At 52.2% G+C, this 18,146-nt stretch overlaps 1 protein-coding gene across 1 annotated transcript in view; it reads right to left on the bottom strand.

Annotated features, from left to right (window-relative positions):
• Positions 1-2,174: 2,174 nt before the first annotated feature.
• WNT2B (Wnt family member 2B) overlaps positions 2,175-18,146 on the bottom strand; it is a 42,991-nt gene continuing 27,019 nt past the window's right edge. The window contains exons 4-6 of the mRNA XM_084610985.1: positions 13,777-14,054; positions 10,729-10,993; positions 2,175-3,179 (exon numbers count right to left, since the gene is read on the bottom strand). Coding sequence (XP_084467111.1) covers positions 2,950-3,179; positions 10,729-10,993; positions 13,777-14,054 — 773 coding nt within the window. The 3' untranslated portion in view covers positions 2,175-2,949. The remainder of the gene's footprint in view (positions 3,180-10,728; positions 10,994-13,776; positions 14,055-18,146) is intronic.

The raw sequence follows: 18,146 nt of genomic DNA on the forward strand, positions 1-18,146 counted from the left end.
GTCCTGCCTGTCTAAAGGACACATCAGTGCCTGGAGGCACCAGCCTTTTGGGCCGTGGAAACCCAGTGCACACATGGCGAAAGCAATTTCATCCATCCCAGGAGTTCAGCAGGGGCTGGTAACGCGCTGCAGATACAGACTGGGCCGTAACAGATGTACCGTCTCGTAGTGCTGATGAAATGCCCCCTCTAGTCCGTGTTCACACACACACACACCCATCCAGTGCTGCACGGGCCCTGCTCTAGGCTGGCCGAGGGGTGAGTTCTTTGCCACTGCATTTCACACAAGACTCTAGTTAAAGTTTCAGCTCATTACCTTGTCTATATGAAAAGGATTCAGCAGGGGCCAGACGGGGAGCTCCTTCCACACCTGGGCAGACCACACCAACTTGCCACGCGGAGGCGGGGATTCACAGCTTGGCTCACCAGCAAACGCTTTAGATTCCTGGGATGCGTCTAGGTAAGCTGGTTCCCCCACTACTTCAGCCTAGTCACTCCTGAGGCAGAGCTGGGTAAAACCACAGTCCAGGGCAGGAGCTTCATTCCGAACAGTGAAACGGCACAGGCATGGTTTAAAAATAATAATAAAAAAATCCCTTTGCTTTAATCCCTCCCTGCCCCCGTTCTGCTGGCTGCATCTCTAACGGCTGAGTGCTCGAGGAGGCTAATCGTCAGAGAGTTTTCCCAGCTCTCTGAGGCGTGGTGGAAATACAAAGAGGTACAGAAAACAGACAGGACTCCCCCCCGCCCCCCCCCCTTTTTTTTTGCAGCTGAAAAAAATGTAACCATTGAATTGTCCATTGCCATGGAAACCAGTGGGCCATGTTTCCACGGAAGTTGGGTTTCATTCCAGTTGCTTTAGGGTTATGATACCTTTGCAAACTTGCATGAAAATGTACAGGGTCAGCACGCCGTTTACTCGCCTGCCCTTCAGCAGAATGATTGATCCTGGAAACCCCGTGACACTTTACTCAGCCATCACACAAGCATGACTCGCCCTGGGCAAATAGGGAAGCAAACTTGGGGAGGAGAGTTTAGAGGCATCCTTTACAATTTGATTCAGTATCGTGGCATTTCATATGTATTTCCTTTAAAGGACTTGTATAGAATGACACAAAAATGAACTATACATGTATCCCAGTAAATACACTGCTGCAAACCCACCAGGCGGGAGGTAGTGTATCAGACACACTATATTACAGTTTTCAGAGTAACAGCCGTGTTAGTCTGTATTCGCAAAAAGAAAAGGAGTACTTGTGGCACCTTAGAGACTAACCAATTTATTTGAGCATGAGCTTTCGTGAGCTACAGCTCACTTCATCGGATGCATACCATGAAGTGAGCTGTAGCTCACGAAAGCTCATGCTCAAATAAATTGGTTAGTCTCTAAGGTGCCACAAGTACTCCTTTTCTATATTACAGTTAACTCCTACGGCACAATACTGCCCACCACAAATAGTGGCCCAGTCAGTCTATATGCAAACATTACACTGGGTTAGCTAAATCCGTTTCTGAACCAATTTAGTTAAATTGGTGTGACCTGCTGGTTAGGAAAGTCTTAAACCAGTTCAGAGTGGCTAACAAATCAATGTAAAGCACCCTTAAACCAAATGGAGAGCTGACTGAGCTGAGCTGACTGAACTATACTCATTCAGAAATGGTAGTTGGTGCAATTTCTGTGTGTAGACCAGACCTAATTTAGGGCTTGCGGTGGTGGGGGGCCAGGGGTAGTGTGTGTGGGGTGCTAACAAATATTTTTTTCTATCAACTTCAATTCTGGTCAATAATGTGGAAGTTTTAGCAACTCAGTGAAACTCTGGAGGCTAACCTAGTACACTGTGCAGTCAGGCGGCTTACACAGAGACCTGCCTGCCCATGAGGCAGCCAGCAGTAGGGACAGGAGGCTGGAGTATATGAACCATTGGTCTGTTCTGGTGGGACATGTCTGGCATGCTGACGATCTTCACGGAAAACCAAGAATGATCATTTCAGTGGAAATCTCACTGGAAGACGGCACCAGGCTTTAAGCAGAGTGGGGAAGCAGGTTGGTTTCTGTACTGGAGACTGTGCAGAGAAGCTCTTGCTCCCAGTCACATGTGTAGTAATGCACAAAGCAAAGAGCGCTGGTTTCTGATATAAGTTTATAATGAATTTTATCTTAAAATAATAAAGCAGTATACACAACATACAATGAGTTTTACAAAGAGCCACTGTTATATTAGTTTACTTTAACACCTACCAGTATCTTCACAGACTCTTTGCTCTCTTTCTTTCTCACTCGATGGATATTTTTTTCCTTTAGCAGTTATTCAGATTTTGGGTGACAATTTGCAACTCTGCCTGTCATCTTCATTGAGGAGTGGAAGAAAAGTCCACTTACAAAGAGTTGCTCTTGTCATCTTATGTCTATAGTGCAGCCGTGCATTAACATGCTGGGTCTGTTTGAGACCATCGAGCTTCCTTAGGCTTTGCAACATCCTTCCTTGGGCCTTGCTAAAAACAAAGCAAAGAGAGAGAGCTTTCTGCAAGGATTTCATTGTTCGCTCTAGGTTGGTGATGGTGGTTTGGGTTTTTTTTTTTTGGTTTTCTGGTGAAATTTAATTTATAGCAACAAAATTCTTTAGGGACACACAGGGACCAGTCACTCACATTCCGATGATCGGTCTCAAGTTCGTAAGCAGCTGCGCTGACCTTTTGCAGGATGACAATGGGCAGAGGAAGCTTCACAGTTTACGCAATGATTGCAGACTCCTTCTAGGGAAGGGGATAGTTTTGCTGAGCAAGTTGGAAGGGTCCACGGTATCTCCTGGGAAATGTAGTCCTGTCATTAGTGCTTTGCACAATTAATTAAATAAAAGCCATGCAGCTGAACTGCAGCTCCCGGAATGCCATGGCCCATGGAGCACAGGTCGTGCCTGACTTTGTTTTTCCCTCTCTGCTTCCCGTCTCCTCACGTCTGGTCTAACCACTCGGCCCGCTTCGGTGCTTTGCACGTGTGCACATCAACGGTGTCCTCGCACTCCTTGCAGCGCACGGCGCAGCACCAGTGGAATTTGCACTCGCACTTGGTGATACGCGTGACGCGGGTGGTGTCATAGCCCCGGCCACAGCACATAACCTCACAGCCGTCAGTCCCACGTGACAGCTTATGGCACACGCGACCCGCCGTCCCCAGGGAGCCTGTGGGAAGGAAGCAAGGGTTCATTACACTGTCCCTGCTCAATCTCGCCATGAATGAAAACGCTCCATGGTGGCCCCTTGCATAGTTCTTGGGAGGATGTCCCACCCATTGCTATCAGGGGCTCTCTGCAACCAACTACTGTCCATCCAGACTGTAAGGTCTGTGGGCCAGGGCCTGCCTGTTTTGTTCTCTGTCTGAACAGCCCCTCGCATGATGGGACCAGGTCAGGATTGGGGGGCCACTAGGCCCTACTGCAATATAAGTTGGAGAGACTGAGTTTAAACACATGCTGTTTTAGCAGTGTATGAGCTCCTAATTTACTGGCTTTACATGGTAGGTTCTTGGGTGCAGGGATTGCACTGTGCCTTGTGGGTTAACAGCAGTAAGTTTACAGATCTATGGACGAATTGTCTTTCTGCCTTAGCATTCAGCTCCCTCGCCCAGAGAGGACGTGACTCCTTACACAACAGCCCTGGCATCTTTCTATGCAATGCAGAGCACAATTTTCTGGATGAATTTTCAACCAACCACATCCTTGAACCATGTTTCATTTGTATCCTGTGGCTCATAACTCACAGGGCAGATGGGTTCAGAAATAGAGACACTTTGCCCCAAGCTGCTCTGAGAACTGGCCCCCATGGTAGAGCCTGGTCATACGAAGTGGCCTGCCTTGAAGTCCCGGATCCTGTGTTAAGCCCATAAACAAAAGCACAAGCGTGGCATCTACTGGCTAGTGCTCAGGAATCATTGGGACCCAATTCCCCGTGATCCTGCACCTCAGGCTGATGATTAGACCAGTGCAACATGGGTGGGAACCACTGCCACGTTGGCATGGTGCCATTCCACACTCACTCTCCACTGGTGTAAATTACTGCACCAGGCGCAGGGAAATGGGGAATTGGTTCCCACACATGAGGGCCTCTGCATGCATGGACCTAAATGGGATCAGCTAAGCCCCCTTAACAGCAGCAGGGAAATACCCAGTCATGCATGCTTTAAACAACACGGAGAGCCTCTGCTACCTTAGCCCCTCCTGCTGCCCTGGGGATCTTCCTCGCACGTCTACCTGTGTGCACAACCAGGGCTAGCCCTGGGCTCAGGCTCGCCGCTGCTTGTTTGGAAAGCGCTGCATACCCGGGGTGATTTCCCAGCTGCCTTTCCTAGCCCAGAGCCTTCCAGCTGCACCAGCTCATCAGCCAGAAGGGCTGGGAAGCCAGACCCTCGTGGCAGCTCCTAGTGTGTGAGAGGTGGAGATTTGGAAGCAACCTCCTAAAATGGCTGAAACTCTCCTATTAAACATCCCCTCAGATTTGCTAATCTTCCCTGCCCACCCCAGCCCACCCTCTGTCCATGCACTAATCTGTTCTCTGAGCCAGGTACAGGCCACGGCTATCCCCCTCACCCCCCTCTCGTCTTTGCTGTTTGGCTCTGCATTCCCTGGGTTTGCTCTCTCGCTGTGCCTGGTCCTGTCTCCCCTGGGGTGAGTTAGTTGGAGCTGGATGGAACACACAGCAGCCCTCCCTTGAGCTCTCCCCACTAGCGCGTGTCAAATTCCCTTCACTTCTGGTTTAATTATCCTGTATGATGGCTGGAGAGGCTGAGTTACTAGGAGCAAAGGTTTATACACAGCAGGAAGCTACTGGACCTGGGACCTGTACCAAGCCATCAGCAGACAGCTGGCTTGAGTGTCCAGTTAAGTGGCCCTGGCCAACCCCGATTTAGAAGTGGAAATGTCTCACTCCAGTTGTGAGGTCCTCTCCAGGGCTAACGGCCTTTGCAAAGCTGTTGCAGCTGCCAGTGAACTGGCTTCTCTGGTCACGCAAAGAAAAAAACAAGGATCGGGGCCTGGTGCTGCTCTGAAAACCCCATTGAAAGGTTTGTTCATTGCTCTCTGCAATGGTCTAGGTAGGTAAGGGAGACTTTGAGTGACTGAAGATTGCTTTGGAAGATTTTGCTTAGCTTTGCCCTGGTGCAAATGAATGGGGTTACTCTGGATTAACACCAGTGTAACGGTCAGCCAGACCGGCTGACTCCCAGCCTCTGAAATGGAGACAGAGTTTAGATAGGACTAGTTTAAACTTGCAGGTTTAAACTAGGGTAAATGGTGAATTCTCTGTAACGTGAAATCTTTAAACCATGATTTGAGGACGTCAGTGACTCAGCCAGAAGCTAGGGAGCTCTTTCAGGAGCGGGCGAGGTGTGGTGGCCTGCAAGGTGCAGGAGCTCAGACTAGATGATCATGATGGTCCCTTCTGACCTTAAAGTCTATGAGTCTATTGGCGGATGCAGCAAGGTCTAGTGGGAAGAGCAAAGAACTGAGACAGGACTTCAGGGTTTCCAGCTCTGTCCTCTGATTCACTGCAAAACCTTGGGCAAGTTACTTCACTCCTCTCTACTTTGATTCCCACTGTGGTAACACAGGGTAATAGTTACTAGAGGGGGGGTTGAAATTTTGTCAAAAAGAATGGTTAGTTTTTCATTCAAAACTTTTATTTTTGACAAATGTTCATGTTTTCATTGAAAACAAACAAACTTTTGGGTATTAAACTGAAACTGTGCTAGATTTGGGGGTTTCATTTTTGTATCAAAACCCTCTCCCCTTGGGGGAGGAGAGGGAATTCTTTCCTGAGCAGCTCTTGTCACTTCCTGCTATGCAGGTTGATGTTTGTGCAGCGGAAAGTGCTTTGCGAGTCTCTGATGGAAGGGGATAGTGTAACCCACACACCTCCTGCATGTGGTGTTTTGACCCATCTACTGGCACCAAGCCCACTTAGTGAGAGAGATAAAAGGAGTCTGCTCTACAGCCTTAGCTAACATCCAGTTGGCCTTTAGCTCATGCAGTAGAGATTCATGCACTAAGCTCCAGAGGTCCCAGGTTCAATCCTATCTCCTGGGGACTGTTGGCATTACACTAGTGCCGTGTGTGGGTTTAGTATTTGGGACACGTTTTAAACAACTCCCCCAAAACAAGCAAGACTGAAACGTCAAGTCATTTGAGTCTCTTTTCTGACTGACTTCACGGTGCACGGCACAGCCAGGACGTCAGGGCATGTCTACACTGTAGCTGGGGGTGAGCCTTGCAGCCCAGCTTGGCAGGTTGTCTGCACAGCATTTTGGAGCCCTTGGCAGTGAGCCTCCTGCCCCGACTCCACAAACTTGGGCTAGCACTGTAGAGACAGCTGTGTAGACAGCCGTGGCTGGGACTCTGACGCCTAGGGATGCGGGCGGGTTGGAGAGCCTGAGCTCCAGCCTGGGCCACAACATCCACACTGCTATTTTTAGCAAGCTAGCTCCAGTGCTTGTATGTGTCTGTCATCCGGGTCCAGGAGTCTCGCTCCAGCTGCAGTGTAGACGCACCCGCCGAGTCCAGCCGCAGAGCCCTGCCGTGCATGGCTGCAATCGCAATGGAATTCCAGTTGCATGATTAATAAACCACGGGCTATTTGGTTTTAATTTGCTATGTTGTTAGGGCTTTTTAGAGCTAGTTGGAAAACGAGTCATTGTGAAACGTTTTTGAATTCTTTTGCTGCTTTTTAGAATTTTTTCACAAATTAAAAATTCAGACCAAAAAATCCCCAAATGGTGAAAAAAATTATTCAACAAAATTTAAGTTTTTTTTCCCTACTGACAATTAAATTTTTAATATTAGCTTGTCAGAAGTGTGTGTGTGTGTGTCTGAGTGAGAGAGTCGGGTCTGAATATGCCCTGGGCCTGGCTTGATGACTCTTTTGCTCCTCTTTGTGAGTTTAAAAGTACAGGCATGTCTGAAGTGGCCCCGGCTGGCTGTGAAGGTTATACCAGGGTGGCAAAGTTTGTGGTTGGTTTATTGTGTGTTTTGGTTGATTGGAGCACGGCTTTGCATCCGGAGGAGGGTTCCTGGTATTTACTGAAACCTTCGTGCTGCTCCATGGGGTTGCCAGGTGCCAAAGGCAGCAACAAACTGGTCGTGAGCGACTTCTGCCCTGTCAGTTCATCCAATTTTCCGCCGGTGTACGCGCCCCCTGCTGGCTTGATTGCAACACGGCGGCAGCTATGGCTGGGCTCCCTCCACGTGGGGCAGAGGCCAGCCGTGGGTCTGCATGTGTGTGTGATGGGGTGGCTGAGGTCAAGGCGAACTTGTGGCGAACGGGGGAAGTCCCGGATGACTGGAAAAAGGCTAATGTAGTGCCAATCTTTAAAAAAGGGAAGAAGGAGGATCCTGGGAACTACAGGCCAGTCAGCCTCACCTCAGTCCCTGGAAAAATCATGGAGCAGGTCCTCAAAGAATCAATCCTGAAGCACTTGCATGAGAGGAAAGTGATCAGGAACAGCCAGCATGGATTCACCAAGGGAAGGTCATGCCTGACTAATCTAATCGCCTTCTATGATGAGATTACTGGTTCTGTGGATGAAGGGAAAGCAGTGGATGTATTGTTTCTTGACTTTAGCAAAGCTTTTGACACGGTCTCCCACAGTATTCTTGTCAGCAAGTTAAAGAAGTATGGGCTGGATGAATGCACTATAAGGTGGGTAGAAAGTTGGCCAGATTGTCGGGCTCAACCGGTAGTGATCAATGGCTCCATGTCTAGTTGGCAGCCGGTGTCAAGTGGAGTGCCCCAGGGGTTGGTCCTGGGGCCGGTTTTGTTCAATATCTTCATAAATGATCTGGAGGATGGTGTGGATTGCACTCTCAGCAAATTTGCGGATGATACTAAACTGGGAGGAGTGGTAGATACGCTGGAGGGCAGGGATAGGATACAGAGGGACCTAGACAAATTGGAGGATTGGGCCAAAAGAAACCTGATGAGGTTCAGTAAGGATAAGTGCAGGGTCCTGCTCTTAGGATGGAAGAACCCAATGCACAGCTACAGACTAGGGACCGAATGGCTAGGCAGCAGTTCTGCAGAAAAGGACCTAGAGGTGACAGTGGACGAGAAGCTGGATATGAGTCAGCAGTGTGCCCTTGTTGCCAAGAAGGCCAATGGCATTTTGGGATGTATAAGTAGGGGCATAGCAAGCAGACCGAGGGACGTGATTGTCCCCCTCTATTCGACATTGGTGAGGCCTCTTCTGGAGTACTGTGTCCAGTTTTGGGCCCCACACTACAAGAAGGATGTGGATAAATTGGAGAGAGTCCAGCGAAGGGCAACAAAAATGATTAGGGGTCTGGAACACATGACTTATGAGGAGAGGCTGAGGGAACTGGGATTGTTTAGTCTGCAGAAGAGAAGAATGAGGGGGGATTTGATACCTGCTTTCAACTACCTGAGAGGTGGTTCCAGAGAGGATGGTTCTAGACTATTCTCAGTGGTAGAAGAGGACAGGACAAGGAGTAATGGTCTCAAGTTGCAGTGGGGGAGGTTTAGGTTGGATATTAGGAAAAACTTTTTCACTAGGAGGGTGGTGAAACACTGGAATGCGTTACCTAGGGAGGTGGTAGAATCTCCTTCCTTAGAAGTTTTTAAGGTCAGGCTTGACAAAGCCCTGGCTGGGATGATTTAATTGGGGATGGGTCCTGCTTTGAGCAGGGGGTTGGACTAGATGATCTCCTGAGGTCCCTTCCAACCCTGATATTCTATGATTCTATGATTCTAAGGGGACTGGAGGGACTAGAAGGTAGAAATACCTCAGGGCTGCTGAGGCACAGAATAAATGTGGGGCGAGTGGCTCATTTAAATGTAGAAACCGTTTGTTCATTGCTATTTTCCTCTCCCACAGATTGCCTGGGTACTGCACGGCTGGGTCCGGGGAGCTGTGCCAGTTGCCAGGGAAGCCGATGGCCGGGCAGGGCTGTTTGACCTGGTGGACAGAACCGTCACACAGGAGACCGGTGGTTTTGCCGCAGAAGCTGAGTAGCAGCGACTTGGGCTTCTCTGCACGTCACCCCAAGCCCGTGCGGTGTGGCTACTGTGACTCAAAAGCCTGCAGTAACAGCTCGTGCACACCCTGCCTGGCTGCGTGCTGGAGCAGTGTGTCCATGAAGGGCCTAGGGAGTCTCCGATCACATACACCAGAATTGGGGCAGGTGAAATTCTAGACAAACCGGTGCAACGCAAATCTCTGTCCCAGCAGCATTTCTGCCCCTTGCTCACGTCTAGTGCGGGCTGCTGCCCAGGGACCATGCTGATACCTTGGAGGGCAGGTGTGGGCAGCAGCGGTTGGGCAGCAGCTGCCTGGTAATACTGGGGGATGGTTCCCTGATATTCCTGGGCCCTCAATGCACTGTTTGAGCATATAGGGTAACCAGATCAAACCCGCGCTGGTTAGAGCTGGGTCCTGTGCTGTGAAGGGCCCTGGTGGTGGGTGGGTGGCAGAACGTGGGGAAAGGCACAGGGACGTTTGACAGGAGTTTCCTGAGGCCAGTAAGGCGAACTCCAGTGGGCTGGCTCCCCACCCCGGCTGTTGGGACTCCGAGCTGATTAGTACATTAGGCTGGAAGCCCCAGAGGAGAAGTAGCCACCACCCCCTCGCTCAGTATTGAGTGACACCCAGCGATAAGCAGGCTTACAAATGGCTGGGGGGTTCCCAGAGCGGGGCTGCCTGTGTGGGGCTCTTCTGATTCCTTCTCAGCAGCAGCCTGACAACTGCCATTCACCATTTCCTAACACCTGGACGTTTGTAGGCTTGGAAGGGACAAGATTCACAGCCGACTGAGCTGGTATTTTGCTGAAGCCCTCCCCTGCCCTGTTGCCTGAGGCACCTCTGATTTCCCAGGCATACAGCACAGAGCCAGCCCCCTTCATGTCCTTCGTGCTACCTACGGCAGCTCCCATAATCCCTTGCTTCTCAGCCTGGCCAAGTGGCAGCTGTCTGCCAGTTGCACTTTCACAATCACAGACTCTTCTGGCTGGGAAGATAATGTTTGGTTTTTTATTTTAATTTTTTTCTTCTCATGAGAAATTCCACAGTAAACACCCTCAGGGGCTGTTTTGCAACTCACTGGTTTTGTGGGGCCTCTGAGGGCAGAGAGAAGGGAATAAATATGGCTCTGAAACCTGGACACCTTCCACAAAGAGATGGAATAGCAGAGAATGCACAGCGTGTGCTGTAGGTTACCCTACATTCTGCCTTGCTCTTGCAGCCCCGGCCCCAGTTCAAACCTCACTTTTTGCTAGGCAGCTCTCTACACATGCAAGCCAAATGCCAAGCAGTAACTGCAGTGTGGCTGTAACATGTTGGTTCCACGATATTAGAGAGACAAGGTGGGGGAGGTGATATCTTTTATTGGACCAACTTCTGCTGGGGAGAGAGACAGTTCTGGGCTAAAGAAGAGCTCTCTGTGGCTCGAAAGTTTGTCTCTCTCAGAACAGAAGTTGGTCCAATAAAAGAAAAGACCTCACCCATCTTGTCTCTCTAAGTGGTAACAAGGTGAGATAGCCCTGCGCTGCCTAAATTTGACAATTGGGCTGAGAACGAATAGTTCAAGGGGTGGGTTGCTCTTTAATATGGGTTGTGGGAGTCCTACCCTGGGTTAGTGGGAGGCTGCAGGCCTGACAAGGGGGTGTGAGATGTTTTGCTAGATTCCCCGCCGCACCGGCCATGCAGACAACTGTTGGGGCAGGTTCTTACCTGCTGACTTGTCCATCACACAGTAATCAGGAGAGTTCTCAAAGTACACCAGGTCTGTTTTGGTGGGTTTCCTGAAGTTCTTGTTGGCCACGGTGAAGCCGGTGCCATCCTGATTCATTGTCACCTGGATGGCCCCGTTGTATTTCTTCCTAAGGTAATCCCCAGTTTTCCGAAAATCTGACATTGCCAACCAACAAGTCCTTAGGGTGCAGGAGCCGCTGACTCCGTGGCATTTACACTCCAGCTTCAGGAATCGCTTTACAGCCTATGAGAGAAAAGAGGCCATGAGGAAAAGGTAGGGCCAAGACAGCCCATTGCACTCACGTCAGTCAGATCCCAGCCACGGACGTTCAGCCTCCTGGAGTTGCTCACTGTTTCGTGCCCACGTGGGATGGTGGTAGCTCATGGGAAGAGGCAGGGAGTTCTGTGAGCCTTCTCAGAAGAGCCAAAGGGCGGCTTTGGAAAATCATGAAAGACTGGCTTTTGTGAAGCCCCCTGATCACCCCAGGGAACCGAGCAGCAGGGATTGAAGGCAGAAGGTCTCTGCCATGCCACAAACCTCTCTCCCCTTGCAACACCTCTGACACCAAAAGGCCACAGGCATGATTTACGCACAGGACACATCTCAGGCAATGTCTACACTATGCAGTTTTTAGCGACACAGCTGTGTTGCTACAGCCATGCTGCTAAAAGGTGCGCAATGTAGCCGCTGTTTGTGCCGACAAACAATTTCCACCCCCAACGAGCAGTGTTAGTGTTGTTGGCAGGAGAGCCGACAAAGCACTGTTCAAAAAGCATCGGTAAAACTTTTGTCTTTCGGGTGTGTGGTTTTTTTCAACGCCTCTGAATGACAAAAGTTTTGTCGTTCACTTGTCATTGTAGACAAAGCTTCAGTTGAAAGCAGGTCTGTGGTACTGCTCGTTATCTTGCCCTGTGGCCATTTATCCTGGAATCGGGGTGGGAGGAGTGATAAGACTGATTGAGAGAAGGAAGCTTTCAGCATTTATGAAACTGAGTTCATGGGCTGGGGACAGGTCAGAGGTTAGGCTCTGTCCAGAAGGGGATGCCCTTTCACAGACCCAGGCCCGACTTCAGTGCTAATGGGGTGTGACGGTCAATAGTATTATGTTCACCATTTTTACAAGACTATGATAAATTTTGTACAAAGTATGGCTTGTTAGGTATCATTTGAAACGTTGTAATCTGCTGAACATTATCGTCCTGGTAAAATGTGTGTATCAGCTGTGTATGTAAAGTTACCAGTTTCTACTGTATAACGTTGCTGTAACATGTTCCAGAGTCAGACAGGCCGACTTAAACCAGTTCTTCAGGGACACTGGCACACCCAGACAGGTATCAACACAGTCACCTGGGTTATCACTTAGTTCAGCGACCATTCTCCAGCAAGGGAAGGTGTGAACGAGAAATCTACATTTCATCACAGGGACAGTTCAACACTCACGTCCTCAAGACACTACTTGGCACCAGCCCCCAGCTGGGGGTAATCCTCAGAGGGGAGAGTGGTGTAAGAATGAGTGACAGTGGCCTCAAATCACCTCTCTCTCCCTCATCTCTACTCATGGCAGCTGCAATGCTGGAAAGACAAAGAAAGCATCATTGAACTGGGAGAGCGGTGGTCCTGGCTGGCTTTTCAGCTGGTACAGACTGCTGTAAATGTATGGCAAGACAAAACCTTTTGCCTTTCAGTTCACTTAGCTTGTTAAGTTAGGTATTAGCTGGTGTTTTACTCTTATTTCTTTTGTAACCAATCCTGACTTTGATGAATCATCACTTGTAATCACTTACAATCTATCTTTCTGTAGTTAATAAATTTATCTTAATCTTAACCAGTGTGTTTGGATTAAAGTGTGTGGGAAACTCCACTTGGGATCACAAGGTTGGTGCATATCATGTTCCATTGATGAAATGATGGACTTTCTATGAGCTTGCACTATTCAGCAGTGTGCTGAGCAGTACAAGATGCACGTTTCTGGGGGACAAGGCTGGGGCCAGGAATCTGTCGGTGGTCTTCCGCTATGTAATTCACTCGTACTGTGCAGCTGGAAGCAAGTGACATGCTGGAGGCTGTGTGTAAACTGGCCAGGAGGGGCTGCTCACCAGTAAAGCAGTGTGACAGGCACCCCAGCGTGGAGAACTGAGGAGACACAGCTATTCAGCAGTCCAGATTATACCCTGGGGAATGTCACATGGGGATCAGCCTTCCTTGAGGCCAGTGGGGCTGCAGGGAGGGCTGCAGGCCCTGGTGGCCCACAGGATCCATCTGCTCCCCAGAGTCTGCAGGGAGCTGGCAGGTGACCCAGCGCTAGGTGACCTGGCGCTAGCTGCTCCTCCATGTTCCCAGCTGCTTGTGCAGAAGCCTGGGCTCTTTGCTGCAGAGAAGAGCTTGGAAGCAAGCAGCTCAGCCATGGGGGTGGGGGCCACGGCCAGTCTGGTTGCCTCTGAGAGAGTCCCAGTTAAATGGGGAATCACCCCAAACACGGGGGCCCTATTGTGCCGTTCCCAGCCCCCTTACCTTCCCCCCACAAATGAGCACTGCTGTGCTACAAACAGCCAAGGCGGGGAGTCCAGGCAGGCAAGGGCATTCCTGCCAGTGGGGCTGGTGGGGGAAGGTGTGGGCTGGATCGGGGTCCCCCCCTCCCCTGGCTGGAGAGTTAGTGCCTCTGGCTGGGAATCAGCCAGCAGCTATCATACCCCAGAGCACCCAGCTGGGGAGGAGATGCCCCAGCTAGGCAGGGAAGCTGCTTTCCTGCCAGGCACCCTTGGACGACTAGGGCTGCAGCAAGTGGCCTGGGGCAGCTGCTGCTCTGTTCCCATGATCCATGCTGTCCCTAGGTGCTCAGCCCACATGGGGGTGTGACCAGCTGTGCCCACAGCTTGGCGACAGCCCTGGCTGCTGGGCGCCAGGCCGGGAATGGGGGGGCCCTTCAGGGTAGGAATCCAGACTGCAACCTGCCCCAAGGTTGTGGCCTGGGCCAGCTGCACTCACCGGGCTCTGGCGCTGGCCCGGGCCTGGACCCTGGTACTCACCGTCCTCCCGCAGCGGTTGTTGTGCAGGTTCATCAGCGCCCGGGCGTCCTTCACCTTCTTCTCCTTGGCGTCCACAAAGGCCTTGGCGAACTTGATCCCGTAGTGGATGTTGTCGCTGCAGCCGCCCCAGTCGAAGTCCCCTCGCTCGTCCTTGGAGCGGCCGCGCTTGAGGGGGTCGCAGCTGCAGGCTTTCAGCTCCCCTTGGCTGCAGGCCCGGGTGATGGCGTAGACGACCCCGGCTGAGGAGATGGCGTAGACGAAGGCCGCCTCTCTGCTGCCTGCCGGGGGGAGCGAGGGACGGGTGTGAGGGTGTGCACCGGGCTCGGGCAGAGGCAGCCCCAGGAGAGCAGGAAACATACCCCAAGGTGTGCTTGGCCCACCCTGAGACCCCTCCAACAGGGCCCCGTAGCCTCATTCTGTCCCCCCACGCTTCTCCGGGCGCTGAACCCACGGGCGTCAAAGCGGCCAAGGCCACAGGCCGGGGAAAAGGCAGGGCCTGAACTGAACCTGGCTAAACAGACTCACAGGGCTGAAGGCCACCAGTTCCTCCCAGCTCCGCCCGTCTGCTATGCCCACTGCCAGGGGGGCACTGCTTGGACTCCATCTTCCTACCGCATGAGGCAGCCTACCTTACCAGGCAGCTGGCTGGCGCTGCCCACGCCTGCCTTTTCTGCCCCATGGCCATGCCCGGGCTGACCTGGAGCTAGCTGCTTTGGACTGCTAGGGTCCCGGCTAGCTTGCAAGCCTGAACAGCGTGAGTGGGGCACCTCACCCCGGGGGCTGGCTGGCAGTGCTTGCATTTCGTCCCCCATCACGCTGCCCGGCAAGAGCAGTGCACGGCATGAGCCAGGGCGCGGGGTCATGCAGAGCCAGGTGGTTGCCAATGAGGGGGTGACAACTGCACTAGCCGGGGGGAACTGTCAGCCTGGCTGTGCCAGTCTTTATCGCTCAACCTCCACTTCTCCCTCAAGTGACAAAATGCTTCCGCCCATGGTCCCAACAAACGGCTGCTAAGCTCCTAGGCTAGCCCCCTGGGGTTACCAATTTAGGGTGGACGTATTCCTGGAGGTTTCATCACAAGACATAATCTTTAACGAACTATTCATCTTTAATTCCTGGAGTCTCCAGGACAATCCTGGAGGGCTGTCAACCCCAAAGCCCCCTCACCTCTCGCTCTGCCGGGATGCCTGCCCATCACATGCCAGCCCACCCCCTGCCTGGCTGGGGTCTTGGCAGCTTGGTAATTAGGACAGTTTACCTGCCCCCCCCACCTCTTTTATTTGTGGGATCACCTGTTGTCTTGTGTCATGCTTCCTGAAAGCCTTGTGGGGCAAGGCCTGTCTTTTAGCGCCTGGCACAAAGGCCCCCCACTATCTTACTGGGCCCTGTAGCGGCTAGTGAGAAACAAATCACCCCCATGTGTTACCCCTCCGAGGGACTCTGCCCGCTGGCTAACGGGCTGGGTTCATGGATCCACGGGCCGCAGTGCGCTGCTGGCCCAAAGACCCTGTCCTGCTGCCTGGCTGTTCGAAGAACTCCAGCGGCTCATTTTGCCCCCCGGTCATTTTGTAACCTCATTAAAAAGCAACAAGGGGACTTGGGCCCAAAGGAGAGGCTGTTAATGGGGGGTGGGTGTGAATGAGTCCAGGAAGCAATGCAGCAGTGCGGCACGGCGGGCTTTGAGTGGGCGGTGGGGAGCACTGCTAAGCGTAATGGATCTTAGTGCGTCCTCTGCTGGGGGAGCTGGAGGAGACGGGAGATGTCCCCAGGGGCTATCCAGCAGCCTTGCTGGTCAATATTCAGCACTTGCACCAGCCTGTTCAGAGCTCCTTTGCTGGACAGTTCCCCGAGACCCTGAGCACAAGAGGAGCAGTGTAACTCGGCTCTGAGAGAGGGACCCAGGGAGCTCCCTGGGATGACAGTGGGTGGGGGCGGCTCTGATGAGCACAGAGCTTGGGGTCCTGTTTGGGATATGCTCGAACTAGAGCTGCCCTCTGGTGAGGTCAGAGTCTAAGGTCCCTGGAAGGAACAGGGAGATAAAGGGGGCGGCCTGTTGGCAGATAGGAGTTCCCTGGAAGAACAAAGCAGGGGCAGATTCCAGCAGATCCCTGCACAGAGCTCTCCCCACGGCAGATCCCTCACCTCACAAAGCCGGGCTTGGGGAGTATGAGCTTGAAGTGTAACCTGGGCGCACAGTCCAACCCCTGAGAGGGATGCCACGGACAGCGTGACAGAGGAGAGACCCAAGGGCGTTAGGGTGCTGAGAGCGGAACTGCCCTGGAGGCCGCAGACTGAAAGCACAAGGGCTGGGCCCTGCTGGGAAGGGGAGAGGCCAGAGAGCAGAGCCGATGGAAAGGGGGGCGTGTACAATCGCACCATGTGAGGGAAGATTGAGGATTAGCTAGAAAAGACACCGATTGTCCTGCCTCTCAGGGTCATTTCTCAGGCATGCCCAGTGTGCCTGCTCTTGCTGGCGAGCTTGGCGTTCTGCAGGGCATTGGCTGCAAACCTCTAGCTGAGTTCCCAGCTCCTCACACCGCCCTCTGTCCCTCCGTTCCCTCTCCCTCCCCTGCTGTGGCCAGACTGAGCAGAGGAGCCCTTCCATCCTGGGCAGGGACAGCTGTCGCCTTCTCATCTCCCCGTCCTGCGCTGGGAAGCGCTTACAACCCCAGCCTGCCCGAGCTGCAAATGGCTGGGCTGCAGGATGCCCCAAAGCAGCACAGGATGCCGCCTGGTATTCTACGGTTCTGGTTTGAGTTCACAGCTGGTTTTATATGTTGCAAAAGCAGCTGCAAATCAAAACCATGCAGCGGTGCACTGAGGAGGGACCCTTTCAAAGGCAGCCTCAAAGAACAGAGCGGCTGGGGAGGCCGCCCCGTAACTCAGCATAGGCAGTTCCAGGTGTCACAGGCTCTGCATTCTGAACATCTGGGTGGACAGGGATGAAGGCCAGCAGTCCCTGGTCTCTATCATATTCGGGGAGCAGGGGGGGCTTAAAGCCATTGGTTGCATCTGATTGTGGGGGGCCCATAACTCCAAGAGGTTTAACCCCAGCCTCTGCCCTTCGCTCTGCAGGGACAGGAAGGCTCTGACCCAGCAGCAAGCGTGCCTCAGTCAGGGACTGGGACAGTTCCCCGGACCCATCTCTCCTGCAGGCTGCGGCCAACAGTGCTCCCCCTCTGCCTCCTCCCACCCTGCCAGCTTCCCTCCAGTAACCCGCACTGGGATCTTTCAGGATCTAGCTAGCTCCTTCCTCCGCTCGCCCTTCTCCCTAGGCTGCCTTGCCTCCTAGACAGTCCTGGATGTACAGTGAGGGTGCCAGCACCTCTGCCTCCTACCCGGGGGTGCTCAGACACTCACCAGGTGAGTGATCTGGGGTGAAGGAAAGCACCTTCCCAGCTGATCTTGGCCTCCAGGCCCTGTGGCTGAATGTGACCCATTGCATCGAGGGGGAGGGCAGGTGGGCAGGCAGGGTGGGACAGGACAGGACCATCTATCTTCTTGCTTGATCATTCTGATTCCAGCCTCATCCACAATTGATCACACAGGAATTAAAAACACTCCCTCCAGATAGCATTGGGTGTCAGAACCCCTTGTGAAGGGGTGAAAGTTTTGCAGAACTAGGAATGAGGAAAAGAGAGCTGATTGGCTGAATGGGAAGTCAATCACCCAGAGAAATGGGGCAGGACTTCCCTTCCCTGCAAAGGGTTCTGGGTAAGGAAGCCCTCTATAAAACTGGCAACTGCAGGCCAGTTTCTCAGGGCTGCTGGAGGAAGAGTTACCTAGAGGAGCCTGGCTCTGCTGGAGTGATGTTATTAAAGGTATTCTTTGCTGTTATTGGCCTTTATTTAAAATAAGTCTTGGTATTGTTTGTTTAAACTTTCTGAGCTGGGTCTTGCTGTTCTGTTGGACAGTTTTGTGGCTCCACCGTGCCACACCCCTCTTCCTCCTTGCTCTTCCTTCTCCTCAGAGTTGCTGAGTCACAACCTGCCCTTCTGCCTAGCGAGCACTTCCCTCTGCTCCCAGGAGATGCCTGCATCTTTCTGATGTAAAGTATCTCCAACAGGCTGGGAACTCTTACCCTAAAATAAATGAGTCTTTTGGGGTCCCCTGGACTTTGACTGCTAATGTGGGGGGGGCATTGTGGACACTCTAACCTTAGTTATTGTCATTTCCATGGATGTAGGAGCTACAGTATCAGATCTGTTCAACGTGGTCACTGTGGCATGCAGGATGCAAATTGTTTCCCACTGTTTGAGCTCATGGTGTTCCTAACTCTTGTAACTTTGTCACAAGTCTCATGGGATTTGGTGCTTTTTCTTAAAGCCCCAACTCCTGGAGTCATAGTGCTATGTGAGAATCTGATTTGT

Source organism: Lepidochelys olivacea (genome assembly GCF_965140295.1).
Source record: "Lepidochelys olivacea isolate rLepOli2 genome assembly, chromosome: 21".
NCBI lineage: Eukaryota > Metazoa > Chordata > Testudines > Cheloniidae > Lepidochelys > Lepidochelys olivacea.